The sequence below is a fragment of the Notothenia rossii genome (genome assembly GCF_949606895.1).
Source record: "Notothenia rossii genome assembly, chromosome: 4".
In the NCBI taxonomy this organism is placed as follows: Eukaryota; Metazoa; Chordata; class Actinopteri; order Perciformes; family Nototheniidae; genus Notothenia; species Notothenia rossii.
Window position 1 is genome coordinate 69,654,384 of NC_136902.1, and position 27,705 is coordinate 69,682,088.

Consider the following 27,705-nt stretch of genomic DNA (forward strand, 5'->3'; position numbering starts at 1 on the left):
CTAATAAAGACCTTCACCTAAATAAATAATCAAACATAAGAATCTGACTGAACATGTAATGCCAATGTACAATTCCTAACACTTCTTGATACTGAAGGCTGTCCAGAATCAGTTGATTCAATAAATGAAACCCTCAAAAAATATGTTGTACTGCTCTTAATAACCCTATCCTCATTATACCATTCAAGCTTAGACTCCTCAGTTAATATTAGAAGGCTGAGCTAGAGAGATGCAGTCAAGCCCTTTGTGAAACTGTTGGGAGACCCTCCTATCTGCAGGACACACAGCATGGGGGTGTGTAGCTCAGCTATGCGACACCACTTAATCTGTATCCTTACTAAACATGGACATCTTTGGAAAGGGAAAGGGGAAACAGTGGGAATTTAAAAAAGCAGGGGTCTGTGGTGTGAGCCCTGGAGGGGGATTCAGTGTGGCTTCATGATAAGGGACCAGAGCTTCCTCAATTAAACACATCGCTGGCAGATATCTGGAAAAAGCCTCTCATATAGCAGAGTCCTCCTGTTAGCTGAGGGGAGGTTCAGTCCCTGGAGGAACTTTGGCAGCAGGATAATCCATCCCTGGTGTGACCGTTGGTGAATCAGCAGCATTATGGTTTTGTTGACTCAAGGGTCTGCAGTATATGTATCCTGTTGAGCCCAAACGGTCATGGGCGAGGCATTCTTTTGGTTTTACTGTTGCCAAACATGTAGTTGGCTGTTTAATTACTCCATTATGTAGAGCTTCTAATTTGGCAGAACAAAGACTAACTTCCCTCTCATTAAATGTATTTACGCTTTTAAAACCAAGAGCAGAGTCCCTTATATTCACATAAAAGCACGGTGAGCACTTTTCGGACTATAAGATTCTAACAAGCAGAATTATTTCAACAAAGATTTATCTATATTTGAACCAGGATCTAACATGTCTCACTCCTGCCCACAGCAAAGGTTCACACGAGTGATTTCAACTCCACCTAGTGGTACAACATTAACACTTGCTGTATGAAAGACGAGCAGTCATCTCCCTCTCTGTCAGCCATTAGTGGTCACAAACATTTAAAAATAACACAATAGCTAAAGGGTCCAGATGTTGGGTTTGCTTGTGTCTCGCAAAGAGAATAAAACACAAAGAATACCGATGACTCAACATGTTTAGTCTACTTTTGATATTGCAGCGGAAATTGACATCAAAAGTTTAGGGCGGGTTCAAAATGGTGTGACCCCTTGGAGACCCAGCTGCTCTGAGTCTAATACTTCCTGCTTCCCCGACAAGCCAAACAGAAGCCCCCCGTCAGACGGCCTCATTCTGCTGGGAATGTTATCATTGGTAACCTGAACAGTACCCAGCAGATGTTCAAATCCAATTAGAGACAGAGCGCACACACAACTCAGACATCTTTATGTAAAAGAGGTTTTACGACAACAAGATTAACAGTATACAATTTGAACTTAGTGTATTTTTGCGATACAAAAATCAATGCAGCACCTGAAACATACATTATAAATAACCCAGTGTTGTTAGAGCTTAACTGGGTTTCTGTAAACGTGGATAAAAGATCCAGACCTGGTCTCAAATATGATGTGAAATGATTTTGGCAAACAGTTAGTGTCTGTAGTGATTGTTTACAGTGTGATTGTGTAAGCATCCTGTTAGAAACGAGACTTTAGTGTTCTGAAAACATTTTCTCAACTTCATCCATCCAATCGCATGGATATTCTTCCTCAAAGTCCCTGTGAAGAAAGGAGAAACAGTATGACACATTTTGACTTTGTTATCATCTGAGAGGTCATACAAAAACAGGACATTCCGTACATTGAACGGATATCCAGCAGAGATTCATACAAACCTCTCCTTGTACATCCATATTTCATGTGAATTTTAATGTGGATAATATTTTATTTATTTATCTAAATATGTCTCTGCTTTGGAAGCTCAAAAAAGAGTGAGTCAGACATTTTGTTAGAATGTATCTTTGGCAACATAAATATTTAAATAAAGATAAATAAAGGAAACAGACACATGGCTTCAGTATCATATCTTTCCCACCCATAAACACTTTGTCAAAACACAAGTATGAGCCAAAGCGATATATTGCTATTTTTAAAATCTCATTGTAGGAAAGCTGTCTTTAATATAAATAACCTAAATCCATTTGCACAATACCTGGTTAAACTTTTTTTTTTTAAAACAGTCCCTGAAACATCGCACACATAACAGCACTACTTGTTTTTCAATCTGAGCAAAGGAATGAACATTTTCCCAAATCAGCAAAAAAATAATAGTGCTTACAGGATTCTTTAAGAAAATAAAATGTAAACAGACAGTATTATACATATGTATACAAACTAGGGATGGGAACGATTAATCTATATTAGAAATTATTCAGGTATGAGAATATGAGTTATGAATATTTTTTGGGTTTTTTTTTTTGGGAGGGGTGCCTAAGTTGATTACATATTATCAAATGGAATAATTCAATGTATATTAAAGTGCCATAGCTAAGTTGACGTCTAAAGGTGTGTTTTGCTCCGCTCACCGGCCCCTCACAGCGGGCAGAGCTGCAGGTGCTGATCTCTCTCTCTCTCTCGTCCCGTTATACTTCGCTCGCGTTTATGTCCAAATCCATCAGATCTAGCTAGTTCTAGCTAATGATATGGTTGCTGCCCCTCCCTACACGCAGATCATGCCCAAATTCCAGCTGAGAGGGTCTTCTCTACAGCTGGACTGATTGTGAATCGCCTCCGCACCCGCCTCTCCCCTGAGCATGTAGACATGCTCATATTCTTAAACAAGAATGAGTATTGAATAGCTGCATTCTTTGCATAGGCCCTGTTATAGGTTGCTGATCTCTGTTGTAATAGGGTTACGTTACCCTAACCCGTTATGTTGTTCGTGGATGATCCCTCTTTAATTTAAAAAACAAGTTATGTTTTAAGCATGAAAGCTGTAGGCCTATAGCTGTCAACTGTTCAAACTGTGATCACCAGTTCAATACATTTGACAAATTCGACTTAGTTTCTATACTTATTTGAACATGTATTTATTTATTTTTCAAAATAAAAATATTTTTTTGAAAGATAATTGTATATTTTATAGGATATGTACATTTCGGTTAATCGGTTAACCGTTTATTGGGGGTCGAATTTTCGAATATACATCTGCTTTCAAATTCCCATCCCTAATACAAACCCAAAAATATATATTTAATTAAACTATTAATTACAAATCGACAGATAGGACATCCAAAAATAGTCTTATGTAAAGGTATTTCCCTTCTGTCTAGAATAGTGATCTACTCCTAGCTACTAAAAAAGTGGTTTAAATGTCAAAGATGGGTTCGGAAAATGTGTTGTCTGGGGATGAAAAAATTATTGAAAGAGAAGGATGAAAGGAATATAAAAAGGTTAGAAAACTGTCAAAAAACTATAATTTCATGGGAAGACTAGGGGTAGAGGAATGGGAGAATTTCGTTTGGGGTATTGTCAAATATCTGGAACAAACTACCAGAAACCTTCAGGTCCGCAGCAACTCTCGCTACTTTTAAATCCAGGCTGAATACTTTCTTTTTGCCGCTACTTTTAATTGAACTATTCACATCTTACACTGCACTGTAACTGTTATTCATGTTTTATTATCTTTGCTTTTAAATGTTTCTCATGTGTTTTATGCTCTGAATGTCTTTCATTTTTGTAAAGCACTTTGAATTGCCTTGTGTTGAAAAGTGCTATATAAATAAACTTGCCTTGCCTTACTAATGTTATGTTAAACACAGCTTTTTATCTGGGTTACTCACGTGTCCTCATCATCAGAGCGAGGCTGCAGTCGCTCCTCATCTAAGGCCACTTCAGGCTCAGGACCATCAGGGTGGTCCCCCTGCGGTTGGGAGAGGGGTCCCACCAGAGGGTCCTCACCTGGAGATGGAAAACCAGAGGACTGATTACATCACCCACTAAAACCACATACAGTTTCGGAAAAAATTAAGAGATCACTGTGAAATGATCAGTTTCTCTGGTTTTACTTAAAGGTGTGTGTTTATTCTTTCAACTACTGACAACAGTTATCTGTGTTTGAATTCAATAGACAATGGAATGGAATGTCTGCCATACATGTAGAAATTGAGATTTAAGAAACATTTGGAGTGGTCTCTTAATTGTTTCTGGAGCTGTATTCCAATCCAGGGAATATTCCAGGGAAATGAGTGAAATGTAACCAGGAAAAATCCAGGAAAGATCATGTTAGCACATTTCAAATACAAAATATTCAGAAATGAACAGACTTCCTGGGTTTATTAAAAAGGTGCTGAAGGCTCTGCTCAGCTGGGCCTTCTCCAACACACTCAGAAGCGTCTCTGGAGGATTCTTGTCCCATCGTCTCCTCTGCCGGCTGTCCCCTGGCTCCTCTGATACACGGGACAAAACAAGGACACAGCTGATCAACTCTGATACTGGAATTTAGTGCCTAAACTTGAATTTTTAGAAGATTTTAGAAATAGCGAGGGGAAACTTCTATTCCCCCCCGCCCGAGTAGTACCTGTGAGGGACTGGCAGGTTGACCCCATGCTGTCCGAGGAGACGAGGCTGGCGTTGGCCAACATCTGCAGCACAGTGTCCGAGGGCCCCACGGCCCACTGCTTACGAGGACCCGGCTCTCTGCTTTCAGAGTGGGCTTCATGTAACTCCACGCCTGAGGGAAAGGGTTACTCAGGGTGAATGTTTTGTTATATTAATCGTTTTCAAGAAGGTCCTGACAATAAATGACCTTTTACGAGACTTTAACTTGCCCTCACATCTGCACACGTATGTAAATAATACTCAAATACTCAACTTTTTACTGTGAAATCTTGTTTCAATAGTTACTTTATCATTTTTTGTTTTGTTGTATTATTGTATTGTATTTGATTTTATCTTTATGTTTACCTTGTGTGAATCCTGTTTTTCATTCTAACACTGTTGCTGCTATAAATGCCAAAATGTCCCCAAGGGGATAAATAAAGTTCCATCTTATCTTATATTTTCTTAAATCAACATTTGTATTCTGTGTAGGCGGTGCATGCACACAAACACAAAGAACAAGGACAAAAAAATGAGCAGCACATAATAAACAAAAGGAAATGTAAAGGATTTGGGAACCTATCTACAGGTGATGAAATAGCAAGCAGAGAGAAATGAGAAGTTGCTCATGATGATACATATTTCTTTGTTTTAAAAAGAATGGTCATATCAGAATGATCAAAATCTTAATAGTGATTCAGATCGGCATGACATTTAATCACGTAACATATTCATGATTTATTTCCCTTCTAATTGCAATAACATGTATGCTCCAACCACTCTGCACAACAAGTTATGTGATGTCGTTCTCTCATAATTGCAACAGTATATCCCTTTTTCACAACCAATTGTTAACTTCGACTCTACCTTCAAATGTCGACGTTGTTATCAAATTCTTCTCTCCCAGAAGATTAGCCACCTTCTTCCCCTCTTCTCTCTTCCATCGAGCCGTCCGCCTCCCCTGTTCCTGCGTCTTTAGCGCCTGTAAAAGATTCAAAGCCCTGCCGTAAATCAAACACATAACACCAGCTCCGCGACCATCTGAACCAACAGCAGCTTGTCAAAGGTCAGATTCCACGTAGGGTCACCACAGCAGGGGAAATTGTGTAAGAGTTTAAATTCTCACTTTGACACCATGTTATGACTGTTTGTCGTTCTGATGGATAGGTAGCAATAAAATCACTTCAGGTTCAACTGTTTGAGTGACTGTCACCATGCAGGAGGATCAGTGAACTGTTTTTGAGGAGCACAGAGGGGGGCTAGGTCTGTACCTGCGAGGGCAGATGTGCACGGAGGAGTTTGGAAACCCTGTGGGAGGTCAGGATGCTGTGCATGGACGGCCTGTCTTTTGGGTTCGTCTTAAACATCTGCTTTAGCAAATACTGCAGTTCGTAGGGCAGGTGATTGGGGAGGGGAGGGTACGTACCCCGACACACCTTAAGAATAAGGCTCTTCCAGCTGGATGCCTGGAACTAGACACAAGGGTGAGATGTGAGGACATCCGGGACGACAAACCATACACATCTGAGCCACAAAAAATACACAGCCGGTAATCTAACTCAGCTGAAGAGACTGGGCCTCCATCATGTTGCAGTATCTGACTGTGCAGTAACATGACAGCAGAAGTATTTTTATACAACGATAGAGGAGAGAGAGGCCCACAGTCAAATCTTTGGAACATGCAGATAGGAGGGAGGGGGAGGTACCGGGTGTCGCAGGGTGCAGAGCTCGTACAAAACGCAGCCCAGAGACCACACATCACTGCAGAACACATAAACACAGAGATGGTTATTCATTCACACCAGACATGCGTCATGTACTGGCACAGGCAAAAAGAAACAAGATTGGTTAACCCACGCATCAGTTACATAATCACTTCTAGGGTTGTTGTTCTGGGAATATCCAAGATGGAAACTTTACACGGGAATTCATTGGGATCTTCTTGAAAATAACGAGGGATTATTTGGTCAGGCTGCATTTACTGTATCATATTCAAATAGAAACTATCATTACTTGATCATTATCAGACAGAGTCGATTATGAGCCAAATAAATCCAATAATTTGTCAAATGCATATAATATGCTGTGTTGTGAGTTAGCTAGGTAGCAAGTTTACTAATGGGTTACTTACAGGTCATTTCAAAACACAAGCGAGCAGTGCTGTCTGTTAACTAAGAATAAGTTGTAAATAAAGAACTAACTCATAAAATAAATGTTTACTATAAAGAATGTGGAATTAGATTAATAAAACTCCTCAGTTAGCATGCTCAACCAGGTTACATCCCATATGCTAACAGCTCGCTAACAACAACTGGCAGAAGGTGTTAGCATAGTGTGTGCTTTGCATCAGGCTACCATCTGCTGGTTGACTGTAATATCATAAACAATATTAAAACATATCATTTAAAATGATAATTTAATCAACATCTAACATGAATACATGTAGTTCTTGGCTCAAACTGTGAAATAACGTGGGCTGCAAATGCAAGTGACTGTCAAAATAGTACAAGTCTTAACTTTCCTTGAAACATTTCCAAAAATATTACGTCCCTTCGCAACCACATCACAAAGTAACCAAGTGGTTTTAGAAGTACAAACATAGAGTATCCCCAAGTCGAAAGAACTACAAATGGGAGTTTAAAAAAAAAAGTTTGTCCTAAGAGTTGGCCACAATTATGAAAAAGAACAAACAAAGTATATACAGCTTTCTCCGTGTGTTTCCTTTCATTGACATTTAGTCTGTCATATTAAATGGAGAAAAACTTGCAAAACAAACGCAAACCTCTTATTGTTGTATGGTTTGTTGTCCCAGATTTCTGGAGCCACGTAATATGGTGTTCCAACATATGTATTAGCGTATGCCTTGGAGCTGCAACACAATAACAAACATAGTCCGTTAAAATGAGTAGCAGCAAATCAAGCACTCAGCAGTGAAGGCAAATTGTAAATTGTTGCCGCTCTACTCCTGTACCTGTTCAGAATACACGCTGAGCCAAAGTCCCCGAGCTTGATTGTCCCATTATCTGTCAGGAATATGTTCTGGGTAAGGAAATGAAAGAGAAGTGATGACTTAACATGAAGCCAAACTAAGCTGCCAACCATTGCAAAATGATGATATTATGCAGAAGCGGGAGATAATGTTGTTATTTTATCTCGATCAGCGGTTTTATCATTGTTCATTTCACTCCACAGTGCTCATGATGATGAGCTTTTATCAACATGCATTCAACCAATAAACTAAATTATCTACTTCATGTTCGAATCGAGAGAGCAAACTAAAAATGAATTCTGTTCAATGTATCCATGTATTTTAACAGTTTTTAACATTAAGTATAAACTACAAGCAGTGGTATAGTGGGGATTTTTTTACTGGGTGGACGGGGCGGGGTGGACGGAGACACTATGGCTGCGCTCGTGAATTGTCAACCGGAGGGGGGGGGGAGGGGGGGGTACACTGTGGACCTCTGTGTCGCCTTTCAGCTCAACATGATGCCGTAAATAAAGGGCGGTGCCGGCCGTCAGCGAACCGTTCCGGCCTTTCTGCGCGACTGTCACTCAAATGCGAGACAAATAATAAAAATGCTGTGTGTGTACAGTCCCGCAAAAAGCGGGACACCTGGTCACCCTACACACACACACACACACACACACACACACACACACACACACACACACACACACACACACACACACACACACACACACACACACACACACACACACACACACACACACACACACACACACACACACACACACACACACACACACACACACACACACACACACACACACACACACACGCTTCAAATCCAGTTGCATAAATGCTTGAGCTACGTTTTTTTAATTATATTTACTGTGAAATCTGCCTATTATGTTTTCGTCATTATTACAACAAATACATACTTGCAACTGATAACACTGGCAATGATTTTATATATTAGACTGTAAAAAAAAATCATGCTTCAAATAAGTGGGGGTACGGCGTACCCCCGCATCCAACACCCACTACACCACTGACTATAAGGACTACTGTACCTTAGACTTCAGATCTCTGTGCGAAACCCTTTTATCATGGATATGCTGTGCCGCAGCACACATTTGAGCAAACCATCTCAAGATCTGGAAAAATAAATACAATGAAACAAAATTTAAAACAAAACTGTAACATAAAATAGTGAGGATAATTGCAGGAAGTCGAGGCCTACGTGATCCGCAGAGAACTGCGTAGTTTTCTGCTGTTGCATCCTCTGGAGCAGGTCTCCTCCACTGCAGAACTCCATAACAATACACAGGAGGCCATCAGCTGGAAAAACACAATCACACTGCACATTCCACAATCCAGACCATAACAACTGTATGTCCAGAGTTGGGTTTGTGAATACCTTCAAAGGCCTCCCTGAAGGTCACAATATTAGGATGTTTCATTTTGGATAGCAGGATGGCTTCCCTCCTCGGATTCTCCAATGTGGAGTTATTCTATAAAAATGCAAATACAAGCACAAATACATTCCCTGTTATGCTAAACCACCAGCCCCCACGTCCCTGTGTGGGCAACAAGGGTAGGTTAAATAACATTTCCATATCCGACCCCCGGCTATAACATATCAGTCTGAATTCAAATATGTTTATGTTTAATTCACTATGTGTTACTGATATGACTTTGTCAGGGTCCACCACTTCTGTTCCCTGTTCCATTACACATAAGGATACAGGCTTTAGGCTGCAGTACATACAGTACAAACCTCTTATCATACAGCTGTATGTGGTAATACATACCTTGGGAAGCTGGATTTCCTTGACCACATACTTCTCCTGACTGCTTTTACACCGAACTAACAAAGCCCGACCGAAAGAGCCCTCACCGATGACTTTGTGGAGTGAGTATCTCTCCATAGAGCTCCTTGAGAGACACAGGAAGACCACAAAGGATGACAACAATACAACTAAACTGGTTCCAACAGATGTATGCTCTTGTGATGGGACTTTTGTATTTTGGTATTCGTTGTTTACATTGAGCTAACGTGTAATAAAAGACTAAGGCACCCAAAAAGAATCTACTCGTGTTGATTGTTGGACGCTACTTCCTTATTTTTGTATGACGTAGGGCGAGATACTCAGCTGTACTGTGCGGCGTGGCCACTAGATGGCGGTAGTTGACCATAAAGGCTCGTGAGACTTTCCATGACGATTTATAATGTTATAAGGTTATAACATTTAGTCCTGTTTGTCTTATTGTTTTATAAAAGAGGATTTCACTTTTCAAACGGTTGTATGTCGTATGTTTCCTTTTTTATTTTATGCATGTGCTTTGTTGTGTCTGTTTGTGCACATGTTTGAATGTCCACACTGTTCATAGTGTTGTAACTTGTTATGTCGCCATGATTGTTCTTTTTCGTCGATTAAACCTTTCAAGAACTGAAACCAAACATTTAAACCATAATCACAAAACTAACTGGTGTTTATGTGATTTTTGTAGACGTAATGCGTTGCACGTCTTTCAGAGCCCGGATAGCTCAGTCGGTAGAGCATCAGACTTTTAATCTGAGGGTCTAGGGTTCAAGTCCCTATTCGGGCGGACAAAGTTTTAAAAAAGTTTTCAACGGAACAGACAGAAATATACTCTAAACTACAATTTGCCGGTAAACAATTTAGCACTCTGGATCAAATGAAGTAAATCTAATGTTAGATTACTTTACAAATTGTGGGAGGAGCAGATATGAAATACATTGTACTGATCTGAAGTCCTTTCACGTATATGATATTTGAAAATCCCATTATGTTATGACACTACAACAATCATGGCAAATCGAATCATTTTATATTTTAAAATACGAAGACCTAACATTAATTGTGATGGATTGCACTACCTTCTCCTGCTAATATAATTAATATCACACAGCACTGTATGGAGACGACCAGAAATACAAACAATGCATTTGTTCGCCGAAATGTTTGGCACAAATGTAAAGTGTACAGGTAGTTAAATTAAGGAGCTAAACGTTGAAAACACACCGGTAAGGTCCTTTAATGTTCAGCAAAATCCCCTTAGCATCTTGTGTACACTCATCATTACCAAACTATTGCATAGCGGGTCCAAATGTCTAATGTTTGCCTCATTACCTCCTTCGTGTTGCTCTCTGGCAGTGGCCCAGTCCATTCAGGCCATAATTTTCCACAGGAGGAAAATAAAGGCAATATTGAGGCTAATATCGGACATGGTGCAACAATTTGTATACAGCTCCTGGATTATGCTGCACAAGCTGTTTGGGCACATCTTTGGCTTTTCTTAGAGCTGAATAAAACACTAATATCCAATCCAAGCTGACAATGGGCGATGCCAGTCAATCACAGTGCTTCACAATAAGAGAACCCGAAGAAAACCCATGCTGACACATGGAGAGCACGCACAGGGATCATGGTGGATTCGAACCCACTACCCATGTTCAAAAGGTTCAGGAAGAAGCCCCCTCAGTTGAGCTTCTACTCACAAATGAATGATTACGGTATTGTTAGTTTTTGTACTATCTTACTGATCTATTTCTAAGAAGACTGCAATTTGCATTATATCGTTGTGTAGCACTGTCAATTGAAAGGTGGGCCAACCGCAACCTGGATGGTACTGGATGGAGACCATACCTCACATTAAAAAACATTATATACAAATATTTAATTTGTGAGGTGATTCTCGTGAGATGAAGATCATGTTTGTCCAGGTACAAACTTTCTTTAGGTATCTGTGGTGCAGAGACAGTTTAATTTCAATGCATCGGTATCTTTCAGAAGCTGGGACACTTCTCTTTTAGTTTTTGCTGACGGATGACCCACATGAAGCAGATGTGCGGCAGAAAATATGAAAGCTGAATAACATTAGAACTCTGGTGAAGAGGTTTCCTCTCCTTGACAGAGCAATTTATAAGACTTGTTTATTGATGTTTATATGAATTAAGCCAGTTTTAATTACATCATCCCTTCTATAGCCTATCATTCATTCAGCAATCCCATTCAAGTTCTTGAAAGAGAATATATAAAAAGTATTCCCTATTCACATGGCAGCTGGGTAACTCTCCAACTCCTGGAGCCATGAGAAGCTTTCGATAGAAAAACTAGAGTCAAGGGCCAAAAAAGGCAGAGAAATGTCTTCAGAGGTTATCAGTGAAATACATCTCTTCTAACAAAAAAGAAAAAAAAGAAGAGAAAAAGTCTTACCAATCTTTTTTTCTAATACTTAGAGGTTAAATTTGAAAAAAATGAAGTTCGGATACTTTTTTAATACTGTAATATTGGCCCATTGCCCTATAGATATGGAAATGAAGGCACCCTATGAGAAATGCAATAATGAAAACATAAACATTTATAGAGCAATAATTGGTGTTCAGTTATGCTATTGATGTTATAAACTAGTTCAAAGATGTTACATTCAATGTACTTTCAGCCTGCTTCCAAAACTCTGGATCGCTTTGAAATTATTCCACAATTCAAATAGAAGCAATGAATGAACTGAACCGGCAATTCTGTTTGATTATCAGGCTATTTAAGATGGACTTCAAAGAAACAAAACTATAATTGATGGTGCCATGTCTGTGACGCTGCTTTGTGGATGGTGAAGGTCACCCTGTTGAACATCCAATGTTTATCTCAACTTTAAGGTCCATTTGAACATACTTAACAGAGGGTTTGTCTTTTCTTTCTTTTTTAGAGACAGATACACTTTACTAATTCAGAGGGAACCTGCCAGGTTTATCATACAATAAAGAAATCACCATTGTAGATGTAAGCAGATTACACCTTTTTATACAGAGATTTTGTGAGTTTAACAGCACGTATACCCATACCAGAAGTATAAAAACAACTAACAATGCGATTATCAGTTAACTAATAATGTCTAGTGGAACAGGTCTAATCCTTGTTAGAATGCATCAAGGTCTGGATGTGTCAGTGGGATATTGGCCTCTGATTATTCAAGGGACGACGAGGTGAAAAGGTCACTAAAAGAATAAGCATAATCTTAACCCATCCTAAATAAAGACAAAGCCTTTTTAAAATGGTGTAAAGAGTGAAAACAATCAAGAATATGTGAAACCCTGAATGGTTTTCTTCTGATTTGGCTGAAAAAAAACCCCATTAATAATCTCTGGAGATTACATTGATCAAAACAGGCCATTACCTTCTGTAATGCAAAATAATGCAAAAACCTTTATATAACCTTATAAAATGGAACGGGGATCACCCAATGGCAGTTTTGTTTCTGGTCACATACCTATGTACAATAGTCCAATTGTTGTAGCTCCCCCCTACAGAAATTCCAGGGGTACTATTGGACGGGAAATGCAGAACATGTGGTAAATGGGAAGCATTCCTGAGCGAGGAGTCCCAAAATTCCACACAGGTCTATGAGCACAACGGGAATACCAGAGGAAAAGGTCACAGGGACCCAGAAAGAGTATACAACTTGTGGTACATAATCTTTTACCACTGTGAATGTTTTTTTTGGTCTGCACCTATCGTTGTGATAACATATTTAATGTATACTTTATAAGTATTACTCTTTTGAATGTCATGGTATGTTATGCAGTGCTGGATAGCATGAAGTGGGTTTATCAGGGCTTGTTTGCAAAATAAGTGCTAATTTTCAGTGAGTTTGTAACCAATCTTTTTTTACTCCTGTTATAGCTACAAAAGTACTTAAATTGTGGTGTGATCTTTATCTTCAGTTAAACTAAGACTATGATGGGCTGTTTTACTTTAATAGGTCTCAAAAGTATAAAATTACTCAAAATCATTTTCAGTTTGCATCAAATAACTTGCCGGAAAAGAGCATTTTTAAGTTGGGTTGATAGTTATTTAGGATTAAGGGATCAAGGCTGGATTCTAAACTGCTGTTTGCTTGACACTTGATAAATACTGGTGGCCAGAGAGCTGTTTATGACTGATAAGATGCTGGGATTGACTTTATCAGAGACCTCCTGGAAGAGCTCCTGACACGTTTCATATGACTGACACGTCTTTGACAGAAAAACAGGTTAAAAACAGTATCTTTAAAGAGTGTAATTCCATTGCTCACAAGCTTTTGGTGAAGGATAAAAGAATCAGCATGTTTTTCCTGGGAAGACGGTTAATAGCAGAGTTGATTACGCTGAACGCTAACAGCACCTCAGTGTTGTGACAATTATTAGATAGCAGCTCACAAAATGCTGCTCTTGCATCTTCTCTGCATATATCTCACATTCCAGTAGGTCTTCCATAGGGCCCTTGAATATTTGCATTGTGCCTTATATATTCCATCTCTATAGGGGTGTATGCTCACAGAGTAAAGAGAAGGCTTCTTTTATTTTAAACTTTAAACAGCACAAAGGAACTCCATTCAGGAAATGAAGGGAAACTGTGCCATCTTTGTGCAAGCTTTGAGAAGCTCACAATGTTTGTTTTTATAGTCTGTGCCCAGAGGTAGGATTTCAGCTCTCTGGATTCTGGAAATGTGTGGTGTGTTACTTTTGGTCTTTAGAAGTATGATATTGCTGTACCCATGTCTCACCTAGGCTTGGAAATAATGCCACTGCCTGAGTTTGAACTTTAACTGAGGAAGCTTGAAAGGTGAAAGGCCTGCTTGCGTTGTTTTTCATTGATGCTAGCTGACATCAATGGGAGGATAGCAACGCCTTTTCACTCCTACTTCTTTCCTCCCGTCCCTCGTGACACTCTTCTCCTACCGAGAAAATCACCCGGAGGAAATGGTGCAATGAAATGATGTGGAGGAAGGGTTAAACTTCAAAATCAATGTCAAAGAATAGGTGGAAACAAGAGGGCATCACAGACAGCTTCTCTATGCCCATTTAAAAAAAAAAGAAGAAGATAAATAGTACATAATACAATTGGAACTACGCTTCTGAATGCAGATTACCTTGTGTCTAATCCTACATTCTATCATAAGTGTACATAATGCTGACTGACAATGTCACTGATTATTGGGAGACTTAGTCATCTGTGCTTTTCTTGTGTAATAAGCCAGAATTAGAAACACCTGTGTGGGCGTGCATGGCATGGTTTTAGGTAAACAGCGGCTTGATTAATATTGAGGCAATTGACATTTTTTCTTATTAAAAACTGCTATCCCAGTCAAGGGATTACCTCTTCTGAGTTCAAACAAACTGTTCATTTAAAAACCGCAGCTTCCCTGTGTCCCTGTAGCTGGAGTACTGTGAGTCACAATCTGTATATTTCCCTGTCAATGAGATTTCAGTAGCAGCCTCTGATTTATTTTGCTGAAGCAGTGTGGTGTATGTAATAATTCATTCATTTATTTCAATGAGCACACAAACATGATAACTTGCATACGGCTAATTGGCATTTCCTTTTAATACAGTGGGGACTTGTGTAGGAAACAAGGAACAATGTGTGAGTCGAGTTGTTTTTTAGTTCATTTAGACTTCAGCCCAAACCACTGAGTGTTACTTTCTAGTTATTGTGAATCACGTGCATAACTGTCTTTATTGTTGTGTCGCAGATATTTAAAAATAATGGAGATCTAATTAATTACTGCCAGTACATTCACATTTATAATGCAATAAAACAAAAAAACTGCTGAGGGGTGATGACAGTGACAGGCCACTATTTTGCGATACAGGCTTAGTATAATCCCAGTCATGTCTCAGTATTTTGCTATCTGGCACTATCAATTAAGCACAATCTTTATGGAGATTGGTGTTATAGCACAACAGCTTTTTTTAAAGCAGGGTTGCACTTAAGGGCAATAATTATCTCACCAGGGTGCTGTAGGGGGAAAATAATTAGACAGAATTAATTGATGTAGTATCATAACTGGCCGGCCGCCTAGGCTCAACTTTTTGAAGGTGATTCAGTGCGTTCTCCCTGTTAAATATCCCCTGCTTCAAATTTGTTAAAAATGAGCTGCACAATTGTAGGGGTTTTGAACTGGTGCCATACCATTGTGTTGCTTCAGTAGAATTGATCAAGCGGAATGATCTCCTTTTATTTTTCATTCACGTTAACGGAAATAATAATGGTAATAAAAAAGAAAGAATCCTTTTTTGAATCATACCCATATCAAATGAGCTGATGAAATTCTACTATTGCTCCAAAGAACTAATCCAGTAAGTAAATGCTAGCCTTCCCAAATCATGTGTGTTGAGAAAATTGGTAATTAGTCATTTTTAAATATATGCATATATACTTTCTTTTTTAGATGTATTTCAAGTTTTGGCAATTTTGCATTTGGTTCTTGGCTCTGCCCATCAATTGGACACTCCAAGTGACACTTAACTGTTTCGTATTAAGTGTTTACACCCTGCAGGTTTGGCACTAGTCATATCGGTTCGATTTCTACCTTTACCCCAATTTAAACACTGCAAATAGAAAAATAAACCCACTCACTCAGAGACTTTGCAGAGGTGCTTTATCAAACTTAATGAAAAAAGCATCCACACAATCAAATCTGTGCAATAATCTTTTTTAATAAATGAGTTCCGTTCAGAGACCTTCTTCGAGGCAAGCACTGCTGTTCTTTCATTAAGTTTGCGATTTTCCCTGATACAATGGTGAGTATAAATCAGTTTGTGGTCCTCCCTTTATTAAACGTTTTACTCAAAAATGGTCATAGCGATCTGCAGTTCTGGTCAGCTTACATTCACAATAGTTATAGGCAGTTGTAATATCCCTTTTACTCCGCAGTAGACTGCACTTCCCAGTTACCAGTACCACACATTTCAACCCACGTTTTGCATGTTTTAAGCCGCCTGAGTAACAAGCCCTCAGAAAGCATCGTACACCCTGTCAGTCGGAGGTACGGGTATACTGATTTAAAGCAGGGAGCACTCCAACTTAACCCCATTGTGTCAGCATGCAGATTAGGCATCTGGTTGACACTCTGTAACAATCACTGGTGATATCAATCAGCACGGCACATCAGAGGGAGCAGAATGCAGAGGAGCCATGCTAACATATATTAAACAGAGCAAGTACTGAGACAGATTTCTCAAGTGAGGATTGGAAGACGGGGGCGGGTTGTATCATCTGGGGGATGCTGAGCGTTGTGAGAAAATGGGCATGCTAATGAGGGCCAAATAATATACAGCTGACTTTGAACACTTGGAGAAAAGTCGGAAGTGCTGTTTGTTGATCCAAGGAGAAGAAAAAGGAACAAATGACTAAAAAGGGTAACTGAAAAACTCACACCTCGGATGACACACATGCAGCTGTGGTAATTGCTATGAAAGTTTAGCATTATTGTTGTTCACGATGGTTCATTATTATTCAGAGGAACTATGAGATAGCCCTAGACAATAAGCTGATGGATGCCTTCTTTATGTGCCAGGGTATGATTACATCTCAAGCTCTGTCTGGAAAGGCTCGGACGCTTTGAAGTCTAGTAACCAGATGAAAAGGCAAATAATCTGTCTGGAGTTTGTGCGATTTACCTCATCAATAACGGGGGAAAAGTTAAATTCACAGCAATGCCCACCCTTATCCTCTTTATCGATTGGTGGGGAAAAACATGTAGCCAACACTACCAAGACCAAAAGGTCATGGGAAAAGATTTTAGGAATGTGAGAGTTCTGTTCGGTGTACCTCAGGGCGTATTGTGGGACTGAAATAACTCTTTAAATCCAGAATTTCAATAAACATTTATTTACAAAACAAGAATAATAACAAAGAATAATATGAAGAGTGAATACAAAACATGTGCTAATATGATAAGATACATTATCATACACAACGTATATCTTTATGAATGTGTTAAATAAACTATGCTTAGATTTTTGGGATCTGAAAAGGTTGAGGAAGCAGGCAGCCAGTGTCGGATTGCTTTACGTTATAGGGATTATTGCATCTCACTTTGTGTTTAAGGCAAGGATGAGACATGAAGAGGAGACAGAAACACTTCACATAACAATGAAGCAGTATTACTTTTCTCTTCATCACAGGGAACACTATCACATAAACATCAATGACTGAAGAGGAGGAAGACAACAAAAAGAGATAATACTCTTAAAGAAATGTAACAATTTTACAAATAGGATTGGTCCATACATTTTTCATTTTAGAACAGCTTTTTAAGAGAGGAAGCACTTTTCAAAGTCATGTGTATGTGTTACATTATGAAACAGTCCCTGCAGTTGTCAGATGGATTGTGTCCCATGATGTCCAGAGCACTGTGTCTTGGTGTCTTTGGTGCTCAATGTGCTGTGTTGGTGTCCACAGAGTCATCTCCCTTTCGTCGTTTACCCTCTGAGGTCTGTCCCTCTGAGCCTGGCTTCAGTACGGGTACTGCTTCTGCTTCTTCCCTGCGAAACAGGAGAGCCAGGTGCACAGCAGCATGGCCGCCGCCGCCCCGGCCCCTGTGCAGTAATACGCCCAGCCGATCTGGCAGGAACCTGCGGAGGAGAGCAGAGGATTCAGGATGATTATCTTTCTACCCTTTATTTTATCTGTCCATCTGTCAGCGGGATAACTCCTAAAACCCACGGATGGCTTTCAATGAAATGTCCTCAGATAATCCTTTGGCGGGGAAACAACTGATTTGATTTTGGCTTAACCAGAACATCTGAACATCAGAGGAGCCCTGAAGTGTTTACCTTAATGGAGCTTTTTTGGGCTCACAAATCTCACTTATACAGTACAATATTATAACACACTTCTATACAAGAGCTCTAAAACAGTTTACTCCAAATAGATACTGAATATACTGCAGGAGGTTATAAAAGTGTCTCTTTTTAAGTCATGTACCTGCAATAAAGGACATTTTAGTTTTAACAAGCCGTTTCTGATTTTTTTTGTTTGTTTTGTTGCCTTTTCCAAAATATATAACATCTCTACTTGGACAATGGTGTATACATGACAAAATGTAAGAGGATCAAAGTGTGATATTTTCACTATTATATATAGTTAAGGGGCTATAAAAGAGTCTTACTTGATTCCATATATTTAGGAATTGAATTGCTATGAATTTGGCCATTAAGAATATGATGTAGAACTATTCAGTATTAATCAATAGTACTATCTAATTTGTATGTATACTGTAACATTTTAGGCATTATTGGAATGTAGAAAGGATTGTGTTTGGTTTATTCAAAATACATTTAAATGATATAATTTATTTGTGAGAACTGTATCAAAACAAAACTACACTACAGCTTTATCCTTGCCTTAGATCCAACATTTCCTTATAAGTGTTGTGAACTGCCTAACATCTTTGTTCAAGCAACAACATTTCCAATTTCAGAAATAGATAGCATCGCTGGAACAGATATGCTGAACATAGTTTAACTTCATTTGCAGTGTGGTATGTGCCAAATGTGTTCTCACAACACAGAGTTTTGAAAAGCACAAACAGTGGCAAAAGAAAAAATGCAGAAACTGAGCCAAAAGCAAGAAGCAAGCACAAATTAAAACGTAAAAGGGCCTCCTTAGAAGCATCTTCTATAATCCTCAAAGGAAATTATGTGCATGACTAAACAAGGATATGACCTACATCTGATTCTAAATTTGGAAAATGTTGTGATGACCATCAAAACTCCCTCATTATAAACATCGCATTTAAAGAAAGTGTCTGATATCTGGCATTGGCTCAGTCAGTAGGGGCTTGGACTTTGAGCCGTAGGGTCGCCGGTTCAAGTCCCCGAACAGACCTAAATATGGAGTGTGGACTGCTACTTGGAGAGGTCCCACTTCACCTCCTGGACCCTGCCGTGGTGCCCTTGAGCAAGGTACCGGCCAACCCCCTTCCCCCCCCCACTCCCGTTGCTCCCCGGGCGCTGTACAATAGCTGCCCACTGCTCCTACTACTAGACTCCTGGCACTAGGATGGGTGCTGTGTGCTCTGCATGTGTGACCATTAAAGAGGGGTTTCATCCCTCCGATTCTATATTCTGATTTAATGTTATCTAATTACAAGCCGGTGGGAGTCGGAGGAGGCGTCTCATTTCCAAATCATCCAAGCAGCAGTCTTCTGATACTACAGCTATAATTGAACAGCTTATTTCTTGGAAGTACATTTTCTGTTATAAATGTCTCTTTTCAACTCCACACTCATTTGTATGGCTGTAGTTTATCTATAAACATGATGTGGGAATATTCCATTAACCCATAGCATCCTGTGGGATACAGTGAGTTAAAAGGCTGTGTTCATGTGTAAAATGGGTGCAGAAACTGTGTAATTATGGTGCATTATGGGTGTAACAAAGTTTTAATATGGTTGTATTAAATGTGTAATATGAGTGTAATAATATTGTAATATTTAAGGTTTACAAAACAGTGACTTGGACTTTCCTGTATCCATTCTGAAGACATAAGTTGGGGATAATTTCCCCAACTTTTTCATGTTAGACATACATGCAATTAATTTGTCCTGCAGAAACATTCAAATTCATCTTTGAATCACTACGTTCTCCCTGCTCTCTTCATGATTAATGAAGGAGAGATTTGAAGTTCTCAATGTGGCATCATTTCTTGTGTGAAATCCACAGTTCTCAAGCGACTTGTCATGGCGCTACCAAGAAAGAGGTGAATAACTATAGTGCAGTCATCCTCATCTGAGCTGCACGCTGATGCAAACCCACTTGTTAACAATAATTCATACTGTATGTACTGAGAGGATGTTCTTTCAAAGAACTCCTTTCCAACATAATTACATCTGATGACATGGTCTGAAATCTCAGTAATTGAGATGATACGTTTAGAAATTTAAACTACACAGAATTATATCCTTCTGAATGATATGAACAAGATTATATAAAAGCTGCTAGAACCATCACATATCTGCAGAAATATTATCGTTTTAATGTGCATATATCAACTTGTATTTATTAACTTAATGTCGGTGATGATTTTGAAGAATGTTTGCTTGGTCTTTCATTGAGTTCATCCAACTGTCCAGAACTATATCTCAACAACAACAAATTGTCATGAAACAGACATTCATTGACTAGTGGTGCTCTGGCTTCATTGTCAGGTCCAAAGTTGAATTACAAACACTACAGCAGATAATTGGGGGACTTTAAATCTGGAGTCGGTAGTTTAATTTTGGCATCATTGGGTAAAATGTCCTTAATAGCAATTCAGCATAATTGTCATCCAAGTTGCACCCTAGGGTAGCCAGTACTCTGTAAAATGCAAAACAATGCCAGAATACGAAAATAACAGCTGTCCTCTTTCCCTTCTCTGTCCAAGAGCACAGGCATGTGACGTAATTCATACAGTAACTTGTATGAGCCACTAGTCAATCATGTTAAACGATCTAGATGCCTTTATATAGCAACAATGCAATGAAAATAATCACTCCTGTTTTATTTGCCAACTCATGGGTCCGTAAATATCTTTGAGATGACATACTCTCATTCTAGGCTCGCTACAATATCAGGAAACATTTCAGAGAAGTTAAGAAAAAAAAGGTTGCAAATAGTTTAACCTTCTGATAACCATAGTCATAAGCTTAAGGTTGGCAAAAGGCTTAGCTATGAGAAAGATGGAGACGAAATGTTGCTAACAGCTTAGCAATGCTAACCAATTAGCAACAGTTTTTTCCTTTTGAAACGCTTCTCGATATTGGCAGATACTCTTTTGAGTCTGTCTGCAGTTTAAGGCCGTTCTCTCAGACCATTACATTATGCCGAAAGGCTAATGGCATTTTTGGCCATTAATTAAAACAAATATTCTGCCTACTCCAGCTTTAACTAGTTGCTTGGTAATCAGAACATCTACCTATCATACTGTGTATGGAATCAAATATATAAAAAGCATGGTGGACATTGATGTAAATTAAAAGAGAGAGCAAATCTAAGTGTACTGGATTAAATCATTTATGGGCTCAACAGCTTTATCAAAAGTTCAAACACTTTTTGATTATTATTATTTGATTATTTGATCATATAAGAGCACCTGCAGTATAAATAGTCCTCCAACTGCCTACCATCTAATACAGAAACATTATATTGTCTATGAGATAGCCCAGGGAATGCCAGCTGAATACTGAGCAACAATCGAGCTCATGCTTATTCTCAGCACATATTTATAGCTATAAAACACTTCAGGAACTGACAGCAACAGGAGGTTCTGTTTACTTTTTATCATATATTTTAAATACCAAGGGATCTTGTCTCTTCAGTATATGACAGTACCAGAGAGTTGTGTCTGCTTGGTATTATAGAACAGGCAGCATGTCAAGTGCCAGATATAAAAGTCTGTTCTCAACTTTGTTCATACATTTATCAGTTCTGGAGCCGGAACATTTGGCAAACACAAGACAAATGTACACAGTCATGGTTGAAGCATCAGTGTGTAAGATGGTGTCAGGCTGTAGTGTGTGTGTGTGTGTGTGTGTGTGTGTGTGTGTGTGTGTGTGTGTGTGTGTGTGTGTGTGTGTGTGTGTGTGTGTGTGTGTGTGTGTGTGTGTGTGTGTGTATTAGTAGACATCTTACCTAGTTGAAACTGGTCCGAGCTGTTGTTGCAGGTCTGTTGTACTTCCTCGCTGTCCCATCCCAATGGATAGAGTGCACAGCCAGATCCTATGAGCAGACCTGAGAACGAGAGAGAGGGAGTCTGTCAGTGATGGAGGAACAGTAGTAGCCCAAAAAAAAGAAACATCACAAAATATGACCGGAGGCTGACAAGACAGCTTTTGTGAGGGGGAAAACCGCAGCAAGGACAAACTCTCCCCATCAAGGTGTTCACTCGGCTCCTTGAGGGAAGGTCTACATTGTTTTATGTGAGACCTTGCCTGTTGGTTTTCATAATTTAAGAATCTTTTCATTAATGAGGAAGACAAAAAGGGTGTTTTTATTCTTTGTTGCATCCAGATAACACAAACTCAGGTTGTGTATGGATTGTCTAGCAACCCTGGTTTATGTTTTAAATACAATTATGAAAACGACAATGAGCTGAAGCGCTGTGTGACTTCACGCGTATGATTTTATTATTCTCACCTTATCAACTGTTTCCAGCTGATACTGATGGGGAGGCAATAATAACTTGTTCCAACAATTCTACCTTAACAAGCCACAAATCCCTTTGTAAAACGACACGGATTGTGATTTTAACACTTCATCATGTTTTTTACAGCTGCAAAAAAAAACGCTCACATCAACGAGAGAAATAATGCAAACAGCTTGGCAATTTGTCGCACAGCTAACAACTAAAAAAAACAGCAATTTTTGGTACGCAATAATTACTGTAAAACTCAGGAAAACCCTTGAGGGACTGCTTTATGTCAGTGATTAGAGAGACTCATGACTGCACTTAAAGCTGCACACAGAGACAAGAGTAAAATCAAGTCAAGGCCATTTACATTAAGGATTAATATCCTTAATATTAGCCTACAGCCAGGTATTGACGAGTTATTCCCTGGATGCCAAGGCCCGTCTCTTAAAATTACCCCGTAGGTGGCTCTGCCATCACATTAGCTTAATCCCCTCCGACGTGTCTAACCTGCTATCAGTTTTTTGGATGTGAGGAAGGCAGCGGAGGAAGAGAAGGCAAGAGCTCTGCCTTCCAACCTGATTACCGCTGCCATCCAGGATTGCCTTATTACATCAAGGCAAAGATAACAAGCAGGAATTAATCCACATGCTAATGCATACGGGCTAGACAAACTGGCCAACATCAGAAGGGGAGTAGAAAAGTGAAAAAGACATCTGTTTTCCGCAGTTGCAGCCAGGAGGACAGTGAATGTCATCAGCTTGCATCTGGGGGGAAATAGACTGATTATGGCACCCGTGGTAGAAAATCAATTCAGCGAAACTCTGGCATGTTGATGAGAATGAAGGGATGTAAAAAGGGTCCAACCAAGTCCGTGTCATTACAGCTCAGGATCAGAGGGGATCCTGGGAATGTAATAAGTAACAACACGGCTGTTCCTTCTTCAGCTTCTTAAAAAAAACTTCAGACGAGTTTCTGCTTCAGACCACAAAATGACTACCTTTAGCTGAGCAGTAAAGCAAAAGACAGGGGCATTTGATGTAAATCCCTGTACAAGCAGTCACTCTGGACCTCTGATGAACATAAAAACAAACTCTTTTGGAAGATACAAAAACGCATCTGTAAGCTAGTGAGCATACCCGCAATCATTAAAATATTCTCAGTTATGTAATGTGATCGAATGTGTTTTGATTAAAATGTGTAACAGTAAAGAGCCAGCATGATAATGTATTCATGATTCATATTTAACTAAATCAAAAATTCTCTTTCAAGTTGTGTAATGCAGAGAGATACAGCAGTATGTAATCAAATTGAATTTCCTTGCAGCAAGAGGAAGGAGAGAAACAAAATAACGTAGGGCAGAATGTGTTTAAAAAAGATATTGTTATTCTATCCAGCAAACTCTAATATTTCCATTAGAAAAATCAAGCTTTATTGGGATTTTCAGTCAGTGTTTGATTAACGCATTCGTTATAATGATCAGATTTATAAAAACGCTGCAGCAGGAACCTCCGTGGGAATAGGGGGGGAAAGGTTTTCGTCAGTGCATAGTTTCCACATCAGGTCAGACGATGATGTGATGACATGAAAAGCTGTACATCTAAGACCGATGACAGGAGGGAAACGATTGCCACAACAAAGACAAAAGCCCAGTTCCCTTGTGTAATCTTGAAGAATAAAAAATAAAAGGTTGCTGGGTGAACCGCCAGAGTTTTCTGTGGTTTTTGGGGATAAACTTAGTGAGCCTGCAACACTGCAGTGGGTGAAATCAATGAGAGCACTGACATGTTACCAAGCCAATATGGTGACAGATACTGCAAAGCAAAAATCACTGGGAGCGAACACTAAGGTATCTGTATCATATATGGCTCTACGTTTCACATTTGGCTTTTATTTATTTGATATATATATTTATTGCCATTATAGTTAATTCTGTCAAATCCTATCCTCCACACTTACTACGTGGGTTTTTGAGAAGCAGAGGTAGGAAGGCTGGTAACTGGGATGTGGGAGACAGATTACCAAGAATGCAAAATGCTCTTTCACATAATGTTTAAAAGCAAAGCTGCTAGAGAGAAGTGTGGACTTGTGAGAGGCAGAATACCTCAGGCTCTAATTCTCCATGCGTGCTGTTAAAAAGACGGTACTTCCTACCCTTATTATTTCCTAAGCTGACACAGATGCACCCCAATCTGCACAAACAGACAGTCAGGGATTTGTGTCATTTAGCATGTGGATGCCAGCTACAGCAGTGCCTCTCAACCTTTTTGGCATGTGACCTCTTAAACTGAGGTAATGCCTTCTGCTGACCTGAATTCCCATCGCAGAGTGTAAACACAGACACTTTGGATCATGAAATGTGTTTTCCCGCCTGAAAATGTTCTTAAATCTGGTGTCCTGGATGGTGGCGCGAGGACCACTGAGCTAGTGGACACGCTACAATCTCAAGCATTAAAGTCATACTAAATGTATTATAATACGATTAAACTTAATGATTCCCTGAGTAAAATGGGTTGCTTTCACAGAAAATAGATAAGCATTATGTTACATTAGAAACACATTATAAGTAAGTCTTACAGAATGATTAAACTGCAATCAGTAATTATTGACAAATTCAATTATTCCATATTTTCTAAAGAAACACCAAATGGCCAAAATTAAAAACCCCACACTTGTTTCAACAAACATATTTTGTAAGTTGCATTGCCTGAATGTTCTCTTCTGCTGATCAACCTCAAAAAGAGGCTCATTTTCTTTTGCTGTGAGCAGATGGCCATCTCACGATGAAATCATTGCAGAACCCCACTAAGCTGCAATAAGGACTGTAGTTAAAGTCACCACAAGGCTGCAGCTGTATAGCAACTACATTTAGGAACTGATGGACAGGAAATATCATAAAGATGACGTCACCACCATTTGCACCAAAACAACTAGTTTCGCCGTATCAGCATCAACCATGCTCTCAGGTCAAACATAAAGAAGCCCTGAGCTTTCTGCATAATCGGACGAGGCTCTATCAACAAAAGCCTGGGAGGGTTGTTTGTTTACTCTGCTGCTTTTTTACCAACAACCACTATTTGCAAAACCTAACTGGCCATTTTGGAGTGTTGTTTAAGTTGCTATGGCAGCAGGCTGATGCTGATAGTTTCCTCCCGGGCAGAAGAGATGAAGAGGAAGAAGTAAGGGTCAGAGAGAGCGGCGTGTAGAATCAAGACGTCTTATTCACAGATTGAGTTTCAATTGATCTCCATGAGGTTGTTATCACAATGACTATCTCGGGCCAAATGGCTTCTGTGAAAGGCTATTCTATGAACTGTGAAATAGATCAGATAAATTGACTTAACTAAATACAATCAGTCCCTCATTCCATTCTTCAATCCATAAAATGTGCTCTAATACAGTCAACTTTCTACTGCATATAGTTGCCTCGGATTTCATCATTGCAGTTGAGCTCACTTTTGAAATCTCTTAAAAAGCACACAGAGAATTGAATTGTTTCATCAGAGCTGCTCTATTGTGCCCCATCCTTATTCTGTCAACGCTTTTTACCTGAATGAAGAACTGCCCCCTTTCATATCCCCCACATTCTCTGATTTAGGGAGTGCTGATGCCTTTTGTCAAGCTTTCCTGCTTTCTGTCAAGAAGCAAGGCATTTCTTTACCCTCCTTCATGCCCCGAGACAATACCATTCAAGGTTATCATTCAAAAGGCCAAAGAGGACAGGGAGAAAGGGCTGCCGCTAAGCTCTAGAGAATGTGAGTGGCCAGGGAATTGGAGTGGGGATGGGGCTGAAAGGGTCGGCTTAATGTAAGACATTCCCTTTTGGGCTTGGAGGATCGACAGACAGCGGAGGGAAGTGTAAGAGCAACCTCACCTGGGAAGGCAAGCCCGCCTATGACAAACTAGTATCCCCCTCTACTCGTCCGTAGGCATTTTTGGTTGAACATTTTAATTCCAGTCAAGTTTTATGCTGTTTCCCAAGACATGTTAATAATATGAAGAAAAGAAAGCTGGTACGATTAATGAAATGTCTGAATATGTTTACAAAACGGCTTGCAAAAAGGGCAGCAAGGAAAATAAGTGGGTAGTGTAATTTATAATCCTTAAAATGTTAATGGAATTTAACCCATTTCTCAACAGTAGCCATTCGACACATGTACATTCTGTAATTATCTGGTGGTGGAGTCCGCCATTCCCACAGTGGATACAAATTGCCTCGTATGAGAGATTTAGCACTGCAGCACATAATCCAGCAACACTGTTTTTAATTCTATCTCATTAATATCAGCATCATTGCTTACTGCTAACTCAGCCGTGTCAGAGCCATATTAAGTCACGGCTAATGCAAACCCAATATTTCCTCCAGCTGCTGCTTCCATTTAAGGACATCTGACAATGGTGCTCATAAAAAAACACTTTCTTCTTAAAATGTAAGAAATATAAGACAAATGTTGAGGCAAAGAACATTTTTCGAATATTGCAAGGGAATAACTAGAGGGAGCAGCCACAGTGAGCTAGATGAAGAGCTGCAGGTTTTTAAGAGTAAAACTAATGTGAGGTTCTTTGGCTGCTGCCCTGTAAACAAATATGAGAGTTAACCTTGTGTTAATCTGACAAAGTAGCTCAAGGAGTGTTAGCGAAAACCTTCACTTGCTGATACCATGTTTACTCAGGTGTTGCCATATCTTAAGAAGTGGAAATTCAAAAATAATAACATGTGCAATGTTACGTTAAAAGTTAACGTCTGTGCTTAATTGTACTCAATTCATCCAAGCATGGTACTTTGCATCTAATCAAAAAACAAATATATAAATACAATCTGTTATGTAAATAATATGAGATTATAATCATGTTTATGTCATCCTGAGCTTTAATCAGTTACAGGTTCCCACAGTGTCACGTTTGCCTATCAACATTACCATCTCTGCATGTCGAGACATGTATTTTTTTCTCCGTTTGAAACACGTGTCAGACATCAGTATGTACAGCTTGCATTCCTGCTTTCCTTACGAGGTTTTGATTCTCTGTCATTCAAGTTGGATCAACACAGTCGCTTTTTAGAAGGGCTTAATCCTATGTGAGCATTTTTGCCGGAGAAGCTGTTTTTTTTTATGTGAGCGAGACGGGGATCTGGAGATTCAGTTGGAACGTTAGACTTTGCAACTGTGAGAGATGGAGGATGAGGAGGAAAGGAGGGATTTAATGAGAGAATGTAGAGTACGAGTGA

At 39.4% G+C, this 27,705-nt stretch overlaps 2 protein-coding genes across 2 annotated transcripts in view; both read right to left on the reverse strand.

The window, feature by feature from the left end:
• Positions 1 to 1,381: 1,381 nt before the first annotated feature.
• On the reverse strand, positions 1,382 to 9,679 carry nek3 (NIMA related kinase 3). Its single transcript, XM_079675053.1, has 13 exons — positions 9,330 to 9,679; positions 8,936 to 9,029; positions 8,759 to 8,856; positions 8,589 to 8,672; positions 7,522 to 7,589; positions 7,333 to 7,419; positions 6,257 to 6,311; positions 5,822 to 6,022; positions 5,418 to 5,532; positions 4,531 to 4,683; positions 4,277 to 4,399; positions 3,794 to 3,911; positions 1,382 to 1,730 (listed from the first exon to the last, which is right to left on the reverse strand). The coding sequence occupies exons 1-13, from the start codon at positions 9,444 to 9,446 to the stop codon at positions 1,664 to 1,666; spliced, it is 1,380 nt and encodes a 459-aa protein (XP_079531179.1). The 5' UTR covers positions 9,447 to 9,679; the 3' UTR covers positions 1,382 to 1,663.
• Positions 9,680 to 17,179: 7,500 nt separating this feature from the next.
• The window catches only part of LOC307036128 (LHFPL tetraspan subfamily member 6 protein), a 40,714-nt gene continuing 30,188 nt past the window's right edge, over positions 17,180 to 27,705 (reverse strand). The window contains exons 3-4 of the mRNA XM_079676153.1: positions 21,983 to 22,081; positions 17,180 to 17,941 (exon numbers count right to left, since the gene is read on the reverse strand). Coding sequence (XP_079532279.1) covers positions 17,823 to 17,941; positions 21,983 to 22,081 — 218 coding nt within the window. The 3' untranslated portion in view covers positions 17,180 to 17,822. The remainder of the gene's footprint in view (positions 17,942 to 21,982; positions 22,082 to 27,705) is intronic.